Source organism: Panthera uncia (genome assembly GCF_023721935.1).
Source record: "Panthera uncia isolate 11264 chromosome A3 unlocalized genomic scaffold, Puncia_PCG_1.0 HiC_scaffold_11, whole genome shotgun sequence".
In the NCBI taxonomy this organism is placed as follows: Eukaryota; Metazoa; Chordata; class Mammalia; order Carnivora; family Felidae; genus Panthera; species Panthera uncia.
In genome coordinates, this window is record NW_026057578.1 from 72,960,516 (window position 1) to 72,978,648 (window position 18,133).

Consider the following 18,133-nt stretch of genomic DNA (forward strand, 5'->3'; position numbering starts at 1 on the left):
TCTTTCTTTCTTTCTTTCTTTCTTTCTTTCTTTCTTTCTTTCTTTCTCTAATTTATTGTCAAATTGGCTAACATACAGTGTGTCCAGTGTGCTCTTGGTTTTGGGGGTAGATTCCTGTGGTTCATTGCTTACGTGTAACACCCAGTGCTCATCCCAACAAGTGCCCTCCTCAATGTCCATCACCCACATTCCTCTATCATTTGTCATTTTTAATTAATGGGGGCATTATAAGCCAATATCCCAGGTGTTATGCATGCTGCCAGGGACTGGCTATTTGAGAAACTGCCAAAGAGGGACTTCCTAATCAAACTTGCACACCCTCAGGGCAGCTGATTTCGGTGTTAGGAGGAAAGCTATCTTATTGAGCAAATGTGTGAAGGGGCAACTTCACTTGTGAGACTCTTAACTACGTCTATTTTAGGTAGCTTAGGAAAGGGGCTGGAAATTCCCAGGTCACATGGGGCTGGGTCTGCATGGGGACAGGCAAGCGTAGGCAGTTCCATGGGAATTGGCCTCAAAGGTCAGACCTGTCAGGCAGTCCTGATTTTAGCACTTTCTTCCTTTTCTCTACTCCAGGGTCACAGCTTCTCAAAGACACTTCAACTGATTAAGGCAGGCAGGCGTTCCAATGGACATCTGGGATGTTTGTGATCTGTCTCTTTCCCCAATAAAGCCCTCTTCAGGAGGTGGCCTCTCTTTCAAGCTTTTCTTGAATGCGCATGTGAATCTGGGCATTTCTGAGGCTGAGCTTCAGCCACTTTACTGTGCTCCTGCAACACTTTACTTGCTCAGAGTGGTGGAGGGTTCATCAATGAATAAGACAGGTCCCTGCCCTCCAAACAAAAAAAATCAATAGGTATCCAACCAGCAATAAAAGAAGAAAGACTGCGATAACTACAATAATACAGATCAAAAGGAAGTGCTTTTTTATTAAATAGGCTGTATTAGTTTCCCATTGAGGCTGCAAATTTAGTGGCTTAAAACAACAGAAATTTATTCTCTCACAAGAGGCCAGAAATCTGAAATGAGTGTTTCAGGGCTAAGATCAAGGTATCAGAAGGGCTGTGTTTCTTCTGGAGGCTCTGGGGAGGATCAGGCAGTCCTTGACTCACCACTCAAATCTTTGCCTCTGTGGTTACATTACATGCCTCTTCCGTTTGTGAAATCTCCCTGCCTCCCTCCTGCAAGCATACATGTAATTGCATTTATCCACTAGGATAAAGCTAAGATGGTTGCTCTATGTCAAGAGCCTTAATATAATCACACCTGCAAAGTCCCTTATTGCCACTAAAGGTAATATTCAGATTCTGAGGATTAGCACATGGATATCTGAGGTGGGGTCATTCATTATTCAGCCCACCGTGAGTCCCACTCTTATTTATTCTTTCACTTCCACCCTTAACCAAATGGTCTACAGCTGTGATGTCCAATGCAGTAGCCACTTATTGCTGGTCACAATATTGGTAGTCACGTGTGGCTACTGAGCGCTTGAAACATGGCTTGTTTGGATTGAAATGTGCTTTACATGTAAAATACCCACTAGATTATCAAGTCTTACGACAAAAAATGCAAGGTATTTCACTAACAATTTTTATGTTAATTATATGTTGAATAACATTTTGAATATATTAGATTAAGTGAAATATATTAAAATTAGTATCACCTGTTTCTTTTTGCTTTGTGCAACTACTAGAAAATTTAAAATTATATCTGTGGCATGCATTTGTGGTTTGTGATATATTTCTCTTGGACAGCGCTCTACACCATCTACAAGAGTAATTCTCAAACGGCTGCCTAGCAGCACCACGTGGGGAGTTTTACAAAACCCCAATAGGCAGGCTGCACCCCAGACTTATTAAATCAGAAATCTCTAGGGAGGGGCCCAGGCATTGGTATGTACTGAACTCCCCAGGTGACTCTAATATGCAGCCAAAGTTGAGAATCTGTGGGGAAGACACCCAGAGGAGGGCTAAGATTGGAAATGGCATTAATGGTCCAGGGACTATCAAATGGATCTATTCATTTTCTTTACAAACAATCAGAAATAGGGGCTCCTGAAGTATCCCCTGCTTTTTGTTTTCCTCCATGAGACACATGCCCCACCACACCCACAGAAAGCTGTTGGGGGAGGGGACAGAGCAGCCGTTTTCATGACTCAGAACACTCTTGGGATCTCAACACTCTGAGGGTCAGGCTGGCTGGACCTCTCTCCCTTGGGTGCTTCTGGCAGTTAAATCAACCCTCCCTTGGCAGTTTCTGCCATCGTAGCTGACAGGACAAGATACAGTAAAGGCCAGCAAGCTCCTAAATGTTCGGTTTGTGGGGCTGGACCGAGGCAAAGCACCTTCACAGAGGCTCACAGTGACAGTGTGTTTTGCAGGCATCCATCAGTAATATCCACCACCACCAGAGGCTCCTGTTACTGCTGGGATTCCCAGCTACTTCCCATTTCCACACAATGATCGTGTTCTCTGGATCTGGACTCAGAATTAGATCACCAAGCAAAAATCCAGTGCACTACATTGAGTCTCAAAGTATTCCCTGGGAAATTGGTTCTTAGTGGAGCAAGATGGGATGTTTCAGTAGCTTCCTGTTACCTGACAAAACACAGATTCGAAGAGATAAACCGCAGCCTTGTTCATGCAATATGGTTACTTACGTCTGGCATCATCAATGAATAAACCCATCACCTGAGAGCATCTTACAGCTATTTGAGGCTAACTCATTAAAACATGATATTATTCTACATTTAGGCAATTTAAAAGAATTTTCTGAACTGCATAGCACTCATGTGACTTCCAAAATAGCATACACTAAACGGTAATTAATATTTTCAAAAGGAAGAGGTCTTATATATGTGATGCAGGTGATGAGGCTTTCCAAACAAGGGGGATAAAAGAATTGAACAAAGGCCTTGAGCAAGCTTGTTTCCCTCCCCCTTCCCTCTTTTACTGAATGCTGACTCTAGGGTGGGAAGTGGGGCTTGTCTTCATGGAGTTTAGGAGCTACTAGGGGGAGAAGACCTCAAAGTAAAGGAGAAAGAGAGAAAACATTATAAGGTCTATGACTGAAGACAAGACCTCCCTTCTCCTACTTCCCCTTCCTTCTGTTTTCTGGATATATGTATATATATTTATGTATACATGTGTATATGTATGTATATTTGTATACATGTGTATATATGTATATATGTATATGCATGTATGTACGTGTATATGTATGTGTGTATCAGGTAACTTACAAAAGTACATAAGGAACAAGATAGAAGAAATTAAGAGGGAAAAATTTGGAAGTAAGAAAATGATAGAAGTCAGGTTAGTCAACAAATCATATTCCTTAAGTCTTATCTAAATTGCTGAGGGTGGGCCACCAATTTATATCTGACTTCCCAGCAGCCAATGCAAAGAGAAATGCACACCAGTTGCATAATTCACAGTGTCTGTGAGATTGAGACTAATGGGTCCCAAGTAACCCCATGGATTAGGGTGCCACATCATAACAAGGCATATGGTATATACGCAGCAATGTCCTCGACAGCATTTCTAATTGCATCAAGAAGTTTCATAGGGTGTGACATAAGTTCATAGGGTTTGGAGAAAGTGAAAAAGAGATTACATTAAATTCTAGCTGGAGCTAAACTATTCTGTTGGGATTGGCTGGTTAATATGAGCTTCCACCTATAATTTCCTGTAGTTCCATATTCTGTTTTAGGTGCTAGGTTAGAGGTATGCACTGGAGATTATGGGAGTGGAGAGGAACACTGCCTTCTGCCTTTATCAGAGAATGGGCTGATGCCAGGGATCTGGAGGAGATGATGCCAGTAGAAGTATCCAGTGGGAGTTGTCCAGAGGGAAGAGGCATTCCAAGCATGAGAGAATAGCATCAGGGGGCACAGAGGGATGGAGAGTGCTGGTAGGATCTATGGGCAGTTTGGCACTGATGAAGTCTGAGATATGAGGCAAGGTATGATGGGGGTGGAGGCAAGGGCCAGACTGTGCCCATCTTATGTACTCTACTAAGGAATATGGCTTCGTTCTATGGAGAGGTACTGAGATGCCACTGAAGAGATTTAGGTAGCGGAGGTATATCTGCTAACTATTGCATTAATGCCACATAATGTATCTCATCAAAACCCCATGGCTTAAATAACAGTTATATATTCTTGCACACTGATGCAAGGGTTTGTGATGGGAGGGAGGCTCTACATCAGGGTGCAGGTCTATAAAATGCCTGGGGTGGCACTGGCTGGGGCCCAGACTGAAGGAACAGCAGCTACCCAAAGTTAGTTCTTCTGTCAGTAACCTGTGGAAGTACAGGGCGATGAGGGGACAAACAGAAGGCATACCCCTCAGATACACCCACATTCCATTAGCAAAGCAAGCCCACAGTCAAGCACAATATCCCTGGGGCGGGAAGATAAACTCTACCCGCTCGGTGGGAGCTACCACAAAGTCACATGTGGTATGAATTACACTGGGAGGCTGTGAAGAACTATGAGTAATGATTCAATCTATGTTAGGGGCAAAGCAAGTGGACTTCACTTTGTAGATAGTTTACTTAGGCAGCTGTGTGGAAATCAGTTTTCAGAGAGGTGATACTGGCATCAGGGGGACCAGTGAGAAGGGTCAGGTGAGACCTAGTGAGGCGATAGTGAGTGGTGATGGAACAGAGGTAATTCAAAACAACAGAGGAGATAAAGCCATCAGGGCTTAAGGACTTACAGCCATTTAGGGCTGGGTTTTAGATTCCTCCATTTACTGTACCCAGGGTGTACTGCTGAGACTGCAGGCAAAACTGTTTCTATCACATATCTGTTTTCTTATTGAAACAACTCTGATTTTACTTGTGGCATTAATGTGCCTACCTTTAAAAGTGTTTCCTAGTTTCCCTTGCAGGTGGGAGGTGGTTACATGGCAAGCCCTGGCTATTAGGATATAAATGAGATTCATTGGGTCGTATTACTAGGAAAACGCTTTATTTTTTTAAATTAATTAATATTTCTTTTTAAAGTTTATTTATTTATTCTGAGAGAAAGAGTATGCACAAGTAGAGGAGGGGCAGAGAGGAGAGACAATCACAAGCAGGCTCGGTGACAAAAGCACAGAGCCCGATATGGGGCTCAAACTCATGAGCCATGAAATCATGACCTGAGCTGAGATCGAGTCAGATGTTTCGCTCACTGAGCCACTCAGGTGCCCTAGGAAAACCTTTTAAGGGAGCACGTGTACTGTTGCCGTTTGCTCATATCTTTGGCCTGCCCCAAATGTAGAAGGATGGCCGGCGCTCCAGCAGCCATCTTGTTGCCAGGAGGCAACCATACTAAGGATGGCTGAGCAGAGAGGAGTTTTTTTGATGATATAAGGACAACATACCAACCCTCAACCGAATGTCAGTTATGTGAGAGAAAATAAGTGCCTTCTTTGAGTGACTGTTTTTTGAGTTTTCTGTTTTTAGCAGCCAAGTTCCTGATACCACACAGGACATTAACAACATGAAGCAACATTATTCATTCAATTACTATCCTGAGTCCATGACCAAAATTAGAAACAATAAAACTTCACCAAGGTGATATAGCCCGATAGTTAAGTAGCTGCTAGTGCATATACATTTGTGGTGAAATTTTTCTTTGGTTTCTTGCTTCCTTGATCTCTCAACATAGGTCCGGTCACTCCTTCCAGCCATCTAGATCTGCCTTTGAATAGCCGCATAGGTGTTAAATGTCTGAGAGAGTTAGTGGTGAAGGGTGCTGGTTGTTTGATTTTGAAACAGGACTCTTAAAGAACAAACCTGATGGAGGAAAAAAAAAAACAAAACCAAAACCAAAAAAACAAAAAAACCACACAGATGTGGTGGGTGGCTCCCATTTCCAGAAGGTGGGCTGCCCAAATTATCAACCAAGTAGCATTTCTGTAGGTAACTTGATAAAGCACTTCATGTACATTATCTTATTAGCTGCCTGAGGCCCAATAAGGTTAGATGATTTGTTCAAGAAGAATTAACCAGTGACAGAGACAGGACTCATATTTTTCTGATTTGCATTTCTTCCTCTGTGCCAAAAGAAGTCTCAGGACCTGTGTTGAGGAAAGCCTTCTGTGTACATGAGAGAAGGGGAGGGATCAAAGCCAAATTTCAATCGATGTAGTTAAACCCAAGGAAGACTTTATGCAAGATTATTGTAATAGGAAAGGGAGAGAGAGAGAGAGAGAGATGGCGCCTGAACTCCACTCCTCTGGCATAAGAGGCAAGAGGGTTTTTCAGCCCTGGGGTGGGCTACTGGGAAAGTACTGGAGGACACTATTAGTGGGCCAGGGAAGGGAAAGTTGAGTTGGTCGGTATGATTAGACCATTGATGTTTGCTGATTGGCGCTTAGTGAAGTTAGGCTTCTCTCCTTTAAGAGAGATGGGGGGGGGGGAGCGCTATTTTCCTTGATTATTACATTTCCCAGGATGGCTCCCAGGTCCTGGAGAAGGACATTCCTGGGTGGTGAAACTGGGAGGTGATTTACATCTCAAAGCAGCAGAGAAAGAATTCACAAGGTAAGTGCTATAAGAAAAGGGAGGTCAGGGACCTACATTCTGGAAGAAACAGGTCTAAAGTGTAATCAAGCTAAGGGGAACTTTAAGACCCTCTTCTAGCACCACCTTCCTTTGCTCTGCAGGAAGCTAAATCTCAGAAGTTCCCATGTGATTTTTAAAAGGTGGCAGTTTTATAAAGGAACACACAGTGACCTGTTGGTGGAGGGTCTCAGATTGAAAGCCTCAACCCACCAGGTGGTTATTCCCTCCGCACCCAGGCTTACCAAAGCCCTGTGGGGGTAGTCCCTACGGTTTTCTGGCTCTGTCTCCATCCTGGAGGAGAAAGTATTCATCTAAAATGACATGCCTGGGACCCAATGCATCCACTTCTCAAGGCAAAAAAAACAAAAAACAAAAAACCGAAACAAACCCAAAACCAAAACCAAAACCAAAAATCACTTGCTTTCAGCTTAGGTTCGATTCCATGCAACAAGAGGGTAGAATAGGGGAGTGGGGGTGGGAAGGGGAATTTTGTAGCCCAAAGATTTGACCGGGGGACACAGAATACCCCCTTCTCAAAATTACCATCACAAAAAGCCAAACCAGTAAGAACTGACAGCCCGCTGCAGGAGGAAAATGGAAATCTCCTTGCCAGGCAGTTCGGGCTGCCCTGAGGGGCTGTCCTTTGCTCAGATGGGAGGTGATTGTGCAGACCTTAAAATCCAGGGCTAGGGAAACAGGAGGGGAAGGTATTTTAATTTCCAGTTAAGGCTTTTATGTTTTTCAAATAAAACTTTAAAAGATCCAATACCATCCCCTGAAGCTTCTTCACAAAGTAGTGGATTTTCAGAAAAGACAAAGGCCTGGGGTGGGCGTGGGTGGTCCCTAAAGAGCAGTGCCCCAAGCCTTTCTTTCCCCTTTTCAGAGCACTGGGATTTTCTTAAAGCTTCCTTTCCCATCCTACCCATCTCCCACCTTCCCACACCCCCCACCCCCGCTCTTTCTTTCTTTCTTTCTCTTGCCATTGACCTCTTCTTCCATTCTCCAAAGTAGAAACAGACGGTAAGGTCCTCCTGTCTCTCTTCCCTGACCTACAGTCCTTGGAAATACCACGCGTCTCTCATTTTGGCCCCCTGTTGTTTCTCTTGCCTGGTGACAAGCCTGGCGCTCAGGGGGCGGAGGAAGGAGCTCCTTCCACCACATGGTGGCGCGCGCGAGCCTGCCAGAGCCCGGGTGGCACAGCTTCTCACGCGTCTCCCGCATCTCGCCCCACCCGCGCCCCGGCGCTGGAGGAGCCGCGCCCCCGGCCTTCCCCGGCGGGATAGCGGGGAGCGCGCCTCGGGAGCCCGGGAGGCGATCTAGCAGCAGCTGCGTCCGGCCCGCGCGGGAGGTGCGGCTGGCTGCAGATGGCCCCGGCTGCAGGCTTCTCCTGCTGCGGGTCCAGCCTTTACCTCGGCGTGGCTCGGCTCGGCTCTGCAAATCCCAGGCTTTCCCGAGCAGCCTAAGGAGCGGCGGCGGGCGCAGCGAAGGCGGCGAGAGGAGCGCGGCAGGCCAGCCGCGCTGAGCCTTCGGGCAGCAGCGGCGGCGTCGCTCGAGCAACCCAGGAGGCGCCGCGGATCCCGGAGCGCCCTAACTCCCCCAGGAGCGCCGTGTAGACGGAGCTGCAGCTGGGCAAGGGGGAGGAAAGTGCGCGCGTGTGTGCGAGAGTGTGGGGGGCGACGGTCTCGAATCCCGGCGGAGGAGAGGGCAGGGGAGTCGGGGCGCGGTCCCTCGGCGTCCCCGCCGCTCGCCGAGGTTTTCCTGCGGCGGCGCCCGCTCCCCGGCGCCCCTCACCATGGACTTGCGCCGAGTTGGGACGCGCCTAGGCAGCAGAGCGCGGGTGACTGCCCGGCCCTGGGGGTGCGCGGGCGCGCGCGCCGGGATGGCGAGGTAGGATGGCCGCTCAGCGCGACCCCTGCCGCCCCAACCCAGCGGCCGCCGGGCGGTGCAGCTGACTCGCCGGAGCGCACAGGGGTGTGGGCGGAGGCGGCCCCGCCGCGCCCGCGCCTTCGGGAGTCGCTTTGCCTCTTCCACCCACTCGCACCTGCCACCGCGCGGATACCATGTCGAAGGCGGCCGGAGGCACAGCGGCGACGGCGGCGGCGGAAAGTTGTCCCCCAGCCTCTGCGGGCCCGTCCGCCGCCGCCGCCGTGGAGGACCTGTCCAAAGTGTCGGACGAGGAGCTGCTGCAGTGGAGCAAGGAGGAGCTGATCCGTAGCCTGCGGCGCGCCGAGGCCGAGAAGGTGAGCGCGATGCTGGACCACAGCAACCTCATCCGCGAGGTGAACCGTCGCCTGCAGCTGCACCTCGGCGAGATCCGCGGGCTCAAGGTGAGCGCGGGGCCGGGCAGGGAGCCGGGCGCCCCGGGGAGGTGGGTCCAGGCAAACTTTCCCTCCCTCCGTCAACAGGTGATCCTCCCCATTCTCCTGGTCAGCACCCCCTGCTCCCCATCCCCAGCCCTTTGGAAACTTTTCCAAACTTTGGAAGCGATTGGTCTCCCCTTCCCTATATAGGGCGAGCCAGTGTCGAGCTCTCACTTGACCTCTGTGGCAGGAGTGGGCGCCGAGGATGCTTAAAAGTAGGGAGGGAGGTGATGGGCATGCAAACCTTTATTTTCCTAGGAAGCCTGGAAAATCAGTGGTTTGGGGAGCCGGGTCACAGTAGGCAAGGGAAAAGGTGAGCGAGGGAGCGAGTCCAGGGCATCTTTGTCCTTGGGAGTCAGCGGTACGGATGCTCAGGAACCGCGACTTCTCCAGCAGATGAGGAAAGGGCGCCAATGCTGGGGAGGACTGGCGGGGTGCCTGGGGAAAAGTCGCAGGCGCCACCTTCGGAGCTGGCGTGTGTCATCCAGTGCAGAGGAGCTTAAGCTCTGTCTTCTCATTTTCTACCTGCCCCGGTGCTTTCCTTCCTCTCAGTTTAGATGGCGTCATCCGGGGTCCTGTCCCCCATCCCCCCCCCCGACTTTGATTATAATTTCATCTAGCATTGAAGGGGACAAGGGGATTTGAAAGGTACCACCCCAAGTGTCAGCCAATGATGTTTTCTTTTTGAAGTAGCCTTCTCTCTTTGCTATTAGGAAAAAAATAATAATAAAATAAAAAAGCAAGAAAAGAACACCAAAACCCCACCAACTTCTTTTCTCCTTGGAGAGCTCTGAGTGTGACAGCAGTGTGCTGGCCAGCCTGGCTGCGGGAGACCCTTGGCCGGGATCCGCCCTGCCAGGGAGCACCGCAAACTTCCTCTCCTCGATGCTTGCACTGGTGCCTCCTGGTATTCCTTCCTCTCATTGTTCAGCTTTTGTTTATAGGAAGCCTGACACAAACGAAAACACTACAGGGACGTCAGGGAGAAAATTCCTGCAGGCACATGCTGTTCTTGTCCCCTTTCCACTCCCACCCCACTTCTCCGGCAGTAGACACTTTCCTAATTACCTCAGGGCTCCAGCTCTGGGATTCTGGGGCCAAAAGGAGTGCAGGGGGCCGATCCCAGATGCTTACCTGGGTGCTGGGCCCGGTGCAGGTGGAGATGGCCTTCTTCCTGGGCCCCAAGTCACTGTCCTATATCCCTAGAGTGGGTGCAGTTAGGAAAATCCCACAGTCAGAAAAATCCCAAGGCTTACACTCTCCTTTGGTTTAATTCATCACTAATGGAGTATTTATTAAGCACCAGACCACACTCTTGGGGGATTAGATGCAGGCTAGCGTGGTGGGAATATCATCTCAGAGGTGGGTGTGCATCCAGAATCCTCATCTGCCAGGACGGTGAGCTTGAGTAGTTAATTTATCAGAACCTCATTTCATTCATCAATAAAATGCAAGTGATAATAACCATCTCCTAGGGGGTTGTGACAATACGTTATGATGATGTAGGGGAAGTTTTACTGGACTTGACTACAAAAATGGTAGATACTGTCATCAGGAAAGGGCATGTGAATGTGTAGCCACGCATCTCCAGGGTTGGGTTTCTTAGGCAAAGCTGGACAAAGGTATAGTTCATAACTCTCCAATTTAATCTGATTCCATGGTTTGAACTATAATGTAACTTGGAAGAGTTTTTAATTAAGTAATTAATCAATTAATTTCCTAAAGATTTGAATAGTATGGCACATTGACATAATAACTCAGAAATACTTGTAGGTTCTTTTGGGTTGTATGGATTGCCTGTGTGTGTGTGTGTGTGTGTGTGTGTGTGTGTGTGTGTTGGGGGGTGTGCTATGTGTGAGTGGTGGGGGATCCTGGTTTTCATTCTAGTAGCCTCATTTAGAAAAATACCTATTAGGCCAGTTAAAGGCAGTTTCATCCCACCCTCATGGTGGTCTAGATTCATGACCTGGCTCAAAAAGGCTTTCCTGTGCATCTCCTTATCAAGTTCAGAGAGATGGGGCTGGTTACTTTCTGAACATCCCTGACACCCTAGTGATCCATTAATGTGTTTGCCCGAGTAAATGATATGTGCACTCATTTATTTCAGCTTAACTAGAAGGAAGGATTTTTGGTTTTGTTTTTGGCTCTGATGGTTTGGGTTCTCAGTTGAGGACTGTAAATTTAGGGTAATTAAGGCCACAACACTTCTTTTTTTTTATGCTCCTATCTGTGATCCGCTTTTGCAATTGCATCTAAATATTTTCAAGGCTACTAGATGATACTGCAGCTATAGAGATAGGGAGATGCGAGCACTCATTCTTTTCCTTTGAGGGGCATGAGACTGGGTCCAACCAAGCACTGGCTAACTTGTTTGTGTTTAAACATTTAAGAGGCAGAGCGGGATGGGGCAGCGGAAGGATGAAGGATTTGGACTCTGACATCTTGGGCACCTGTTAACTTCTCCGAACCTCAGTTTTCTCATCTGCTAAATGGGGATGTTAACTCCACAAAAGGTTTGTCAAGGATTAAATGATACATAGATGAGGTTAAATAGCTTTCTCAAGGTCACATAGATATAAAATGTTTAAAATAGGCTGGCTTTCTTTTCTTTGGGCGAGTTGACATTATGTAGTTAGAGCATGTGATCCTGAAAGGGGTGAAGAAAGGAGATTTTGGTTCTGATGTTATAAGGAATTGGATTCTGAGAACCATATCTATGCACTGCTGTGCACATACCAACACTCAGCTTGCTCTGACTTGGGGTTTCAGGGGACAGGGGGCAGATCTGGGGGCACTGAATCTGTAGATTTGTTATCTGCATCACATAAATGTTCCTCTTTGCTCCCCAATGTACCAATCCCCCTCCCTGTAATGAAGAAAAATAACAGATTAGAACAATTCTTTCACCAAAGATATAGTACTTGAGAGTCTTATGTTTGAAACTTTGAGTGCTATGCCGTAAGGTGGGTTTAATCTTTTAAAAGTCCACTTTAGATAGATGGATAACATCTTGTGGCCAGTGGCAATGTTAAAAGGACACTTCGTGTTTTGAAAAAGAAAGCCCAGATCTTAATGTGGCAGATTTGAAGAAGCTGGCTTATAAGATTATTATCGAATTGGTTGCTTAGCTATTCCACAGAAGGAAAAGGAAATAGCTCAAAATTGTATTCCCAAGACTATTATTTACTCTTGGAAGAAGGAGTGCTGATAAAGAAAATGAAATGGGCCAATACCCCTTCTACCCCAACTGGAATTCTGGGCAGTATATGCCATACTCCATTTGGAAAGGCATTAACTCTATGAAGCTCGTGGTAACATAGGTCCTGTTTATTTCCCAGTTCTGGAGAAATCAGGAGTAGTTGTGTGTAGTCAAAAGGAAGTATTTGCAGTTGGAAGTTCATTTGGAAATGGAAAAGAACATGGCTTGAACTTCCTATGAAATGCCAGGATTCAACTAAATGTAGAATAATTTTTGAAGCTTAGAAAGATTAATTTTTTAGTGTTCTTTTCTCTGAATATCCACAGCTTCTGATTTACCTTAAAGCATCAGTGTCAACAGATCATTTATTCCCTTAAAACCGTAGACTCCAACCTCTCAGGGGCTTACTGAAACAAGAATAAGAAATCCTTTCTCAGTAGCTAGGGCTATATCCTGTTTTGGCCACTGACCTAGGGCTTTAAAAGGTTGGTCAGTCCAATAAACATATATTGTTTCCTGTACGCAAGGCACCATGCCAGGCATGTCAACTACACACACAAAAAAGACTTTGGAATGGACTCTGTCCCCCCAGAAGCTAAGACATCTACACTTGAAGAAAAAAACGATGATGCCCAGTAAGTTCTCCAGCTAGTGTCTTACAGGCAGTAAGCAGTGGGTGGGAAAGTTACTTCGTTCATTCATGTATGCCTGTTGCTGCTGCAAGCATTGGCTGTTCTAGTGCGAGGGGAGACTTGTCAGAGTAATCTCTTCTCTTAGGCAAGTTCATATGTGGAGAAATTAGATATAATCAGGGTTCATAATTAGCTGATGTAGGTGGAGCTAAAGGTGGAAAGGTGAGAGGAAGCCTTCCTGGCTTGGCCAAAGGGTTTATTCATTTTCCTGGTGAAGGGGAAGTGCTGGGCTGCCGCAGGAGAGACATAACATTAAGGGGGTGATTTTGAAGAGCAGTCTGGCCAAGGAGAGCTTGGATCCGGTGGGCGAGGAAAGCTCGAGGATGGGGCGGACCCAGGCAGGGAGGCCAGGTGGAGGTGTTTGGAAACGGCCAGGCCTGAGGTCAGAAAGTGGCAGTGAGAAGCGAAAGAAGAGACGGGCATCAGAAACACGGAGGCAGAGTAGTCAGGATGCCAAGAGTTAGAATCAGAGTTGGAACCACGCTGCACAAGATCCTTTTCTTCCTCAGGCTTTGAAAATGACTCCCATCTTAGACCTCGAGACTGTTAGGAGGTGCAGGGTGTGGCTGTTTTATAGTTTATTTTCTCACAAGTAGCAGGCGAGCTGTTGGAGCGAATCTGAGTTTAAGGGGATTGAGTGCCCACTCTGAGTGCCTCTAGTTCTGGGTTGGGTGACCAAGTCACAAGACCAGGGGTCTTCTGGCTTTGTAAAGCAGGGGAGATCTTAGGTAGCAGCCCCGTAACTGCCCCCGGTCCATCGCCACCAAACCAATAAGTGTAATAAGTGCCACAGAGGTGAAATCGAAGAGGTGATGGTAATGTACAAGGTGACCTCCTTTAGATAGGGGGGTTGTGGTCAGGGACGGCTTCTTTGGGGAAGTGTCTTATGAAGTGAGACCTTTAGGTTGTACAGAAGGTTAGGGGAGTACATTCCAAGTGAAAGAGGGGAAGGGCTTGTTCCTTGGGCCCTGAAACCGGGCCATTGTTGGTGTGGCTCAGTGCATGATGTGGGGGTGGGGGGTAGGTCTCACCCCCTCCGCTGCTGCCATGTGTGCAAGCCGCCATCATCTCCCTCTACCCGGACTAGCCTGGTGGCCTCCTCGTGATCTCTCCTGGCTTTTACCTTATCTTGTTTCCCTTTCTTCTATCCACCGCCCACCTCCATCAGTCTGTTTTCTGTACTGAACTATGGTGGTTCTTTACAAAATGAACCCTATCATGTCACTCCTATCCTCAGGTCTCCAACAATCCAGAGTCCTCATGGCTGCCAAGGCCCAGCATTACCCAGCCGCAACACTCACCCCCTTGGGCCTCATCTCTCTCACCTCCTCTCCCAGCTCTGCCCCCTCGCTCCCTGTGCTTTAGGCACACTGGCCTCACTGTGACGTCAGCCACATGTGTCTCAGGGCAAATACTTGCCCTTCTCTCTGCCTGGGATCATTTTCCCTCAAACATTTGCTCCATCATTTCACCCAGGTCTTTGCTCAAATGTTCTCCTTTGTTGGTGAGGTGCCTTCTCTTAAAGAATAGTATTCTTTAGCCTAGTTTAGTTTTCTGCCCAGCACTTATCACGACATGGTATTGTGCTCTATACTGGCCTTTTGCCAGTCTTTCCCACCAGAATGAAATCTGACATTTGACATCCACCATGGGATGTCAAAGTCTTTGCTGCGGCCACTGATACGTCCCTAGCACCTGGACTGATACCTGGCACATAATAGATGCTTACTAGACACTTGTGACTGAATGAGTGGACCACCATTTTTGCAGGAGAAATAGACCGGGTTAGGAGGATTGGGGGTCTTGGGAGACTTGGATTTTGCACTTTATCCTAAGGGCAGTGAGGTGCTTTTAAGCATGTTATGTATGGGAGTGACAAGACGAGCAAAATGTCAGAGGTAAGGTCCAAAAGACCCATTTAGCTCAGAAGTGAAAGGTGAGGGAGAAGGAGAAGCTGGCATGACCACAGGTTCTTAGAAAGGGCAGCAGGATGGGTGGAGGTGGCATTTGCTGAGAGGTGCAATTTGGGGAGGAGAGCTTGGCTATGACACAAGAGCTTGGTGTTGCTTGTGTTTCATGTGGAATGCCTGGGAGACATGCAGTGGGTACAGGAAGTAGGGCTTGGGGGTGCAGGATGGAAATGCCACTAGAGGGCAATTGTGCTGGTCCCCTGAGGGAATGGGCCCATTCCTCCCATGTCAAGGGCTGAACACCAGGCAGTGCATATTTGTGCTGATGGAAGGCCTGTTGCCTCAGAGCTTTTAAGCATTTGACCGCTCACAGCAGCCATTTTCTTCCTTGACAGGAGTACAGGGGGTCCTTGGTTTTTACTAGTTTCTTGTTAATTAACTGACTGCTCCCTAAATACTGACGGGATGGCCTTGGGCAAGTGAAGCTTAGTGAGGGCCAGTCGCCCCCTCTGTAAACGAACCATAATAATCATTATCGCCCCAAGTGTTTGGTGACAATTTGATGACAGGATGCAAGTAAGCATTGGGCAGGGGGCATAACCCATGTCCGTTATTGTTATTTTTATGCAAGGCTACAGGTCATCAGCTTCCTCCTCTCCTCTTCTCACCTCCTCCCCTAACATCACAGAGAATCCGCCAATTCCAGTCTCCCTCCCAGCAGGTCTGAGCCTGATGATGCCTCAGATGTGCACCTCCCTTGAATGGTTGTGTCTCTCTCTTCAGGATATCAACCAGAAGCTCCAGGAGGACAACCAGGAGCTGAGAGACCTCTGCTGTTTCCTGGACGATGACCGGCAGAAAGGCAAAAGGGTGTCCCGGGAGTGGCAGAGACTGGGCCGCTACACGGCTGGGGTGATGCACAAGGAAGTGGCCTTATACCTGCAGAAGCTGAAGGAGCTGGAGGTGAAGCAGGAGGAGGTGGTAAAGGAGAACATGGAGCTCAAAGAGCTCTGCGTGCTGCTGGACGAGGAAAAGGGCGCGGGCTGCGCGGGCAGCCGCTGCTCCATCGACAGCCAGGCCAGCCTGTGCCAGCTCACCGCCTCCACGGCGCCCTACGTGCGGGATGTGGGCGACGGCAGCAGCACCTCCAGCACCGGCAGCACCGACAGCCCCGACCACCACAAGCAGCACGCGAGCAGCGGCAGCCCGGAGCACCTGCAGAAGCCCCGGGGCGAGGGCAGCCCAGAGCACTCCAAGCACAGGAGCACCAGCCCCGAGCATCTCCAGAAACCCAGAGCCTCCGGCACCGCGGATCACCCAAAAGCACTCAAAGGACCCAGCCCCGAGCACCACAAACCCTTGTGCAAGGGCAGCCCCGAACAGCAAAGGCACCCACACCCCGGGAGCAGCCCCGAGACGCTGCCCAAGCATGTGCTGAGCGGGAGCCCGGAACACTTTCAGAAGCACAGGCCTGGGGGCAGCCCTGAACATGCCAGGCACAGCGGAGGGAGCCCCGAGCATCTTCAGAAACATGCCCTCGGTGGGAGCCTGGAGCATCTACCCAGACCCAGGGGCACCAGCCCCGAGCACCTCAAACAGCATTATGGGGGGAGCCCTGATCACAAACATGTGGGCGGAGGCAGCGGCGGAGGCAGCAGGGAGGGCACCCTCCGAAGGCAGGCGCAGGAGGACGTGTCACCCCATCACCGGAGTGTCTACAGTGGCATGAACGGTGGGTCAGTACGTGCCGGGGAGCTGCCTTGGCTGGGACAGCTCAGTAGAGAGTTATGAACCGTGAAGGGCTTTCCAGCCACATTAGGAAGTGCAGGCGCTGGACGGGGATGGGCTGGGGAGAGGAGTCTCGCTGTCTTTCTTCCCTTCCATTTGTTGTAGTTTGTACAGTTATCAGTCAAATAAGCCTGGAGAAGAACAGAGGATGAGGAGTTAGGGGAAGGAGAGGAATAATAATTCCATGGGACCCTGAGTGGTCAGGAGGAGATGTGTGCCTATTGAAGATAAACAGAGAACCAAGCTAAGGTTCTTCCATCTTGAACTTGAATGTTTTTCTGGTTGTGTGCAGTTTCCTACTGGGGTTCTCATCCAGCCGCTGACCCAGAGTGGTTTTGAATCCAGTTAACAGCTTATGTGCATAAATAAATGAGTATTTATTATGAAAAACAATAACATTGAAAAAGAAATACAGTGTCCCCAAACAGGCTTGGGGCCATGTTTTCTGAATGCCTATAGATCTTACTTTACCTGGAGAATTTTTTTCCTGTTGGTTGCATGAGAAACACATCAAATGATTTCCCTCCATGCTCTAAAATCTCCCACCCCCGCCAGACTCCCCTAAATGTACTTTGAATAGCATGCTCTTTTACACTGTGAGGTGGCCTCCCCAATTTTTTAAACGTTCCTCTTTAAAAGGTACTGATGTATTTAGACTCCCCTTTGGTTTTCAAAGTGTAACATCCACTGCATTTGCAGAGGTGGCTCTAAACCTGACCCTAAACCTTTTTGGAAGAGGTTTCATTTTCTGCATCTTGGTTCCAGAATCACTTTGAATTCCAGAGAGGAAAAAAAAAATCGTTTCTGAAAACAAACACACAAACAAATAAAACCAAAATGTCCTCCCAATCCTTTTATGTTACTTATGGTTGAGTTAGAACTAAAATGTTTGGTTTTATAAACTGTGGGGTTTTTTTCATCCAAAATACCTGAGGTTTTTTGCTTTATTTGAAAGCTGCTACAGAGTCTCCGTGCAGTGAGCTCTGAGCAGTGGTGGACGTGGCCAATGCTAGCAGTGACATGAAGAGGTAAATTTTCAATACTGTACCTGGGGATTTACCTGTTGGATCCCATTTTATCCTAATCCTTTTCTCCTAGTGCTGAAAATTGAGTCCTGAAGCTTGGCTTCTAATGCATCCAGTGTTCTTTTAAGTGCAAATGGAATGGAAAGCGTGGGGAAGATGAAATGCTGCTGCTTTCTGGGTTGGGTTGTAAGGTGGAAGCTGGGAGAAGCCACCTCTGGGTGCTGAGGCCTCCTGGCTGGCCGGCCGGGGCTCTTACTCTGTAAGTTGCGCCTTCCCCTCACTCTTTCCAGGACGACCCAGATGCTGCCCTGATTGCTGTGGGCAGCCTCGGCTGTGCACTTCTTACAAGAGATGAAAGTCATTTAAAAAGATATCTTAGTTGTGTTACCGTGGTGAGGTGAGCCAGTGGCCAGGAAGCTTGTCTTCAGGGAGTAATGGGTTAATGGGAAGGTCAAGTTAATGGCTTTTCCAGTTTCTCAATTACTTTTTAATGAGCATGAGAAGTAAACATGTGCACTATTTTAGGGAAACTCTGTATCTTGACCCTCCCCCCCCCAATTACTTGGGGGCAGGTAGTTCACTTAGGAAACAATTCTTTTCT

General features: G+C 48.2%; 1 protein-coding gene across 11 annotated transcripts in view; it reads left to right on the forward strand.

The window, feature by feature from the left end:
• The window catches only part of CCDC85A (coiled-coil domain containing 85A), a 255,861-nt gene that overhangs the window by 45,651 nt on the left and 192,077 nt on the right, over nucleotides 1-18,133 (forward strand). For 6 of the 11 annotated variants that reach the window (XM_049651507.1, XM_049651508.1, XM_049651509.1 and 3 more), the window contains exons 1-2: nucleotides 8,519-8,885; nucleotides 15,503-16,451. The exons of 3 other annotated variants lie outside the window; for them this stretch is intronic. In XM_049651507.1, coding sequence (XP_049507464.1) covers nucleotides 8,619-8,885; nucleotides 15,503-16,451 — 1,216 coding nt within the window. In that variant the 5' untranslated portion in view covers nucleotides 8,519-8,618. Of the gene's footprint in view, nucleotides 1-6,446; nucleotides 6,538-8,518; nucleotides 8,886-15,502; nucleotides 16,452-18,133 lie in introns of those variants that run through there. 2 more of the 11 variants (XR_007462202.1, XR_007462201.1) reach the window with 1 other exon arrangement.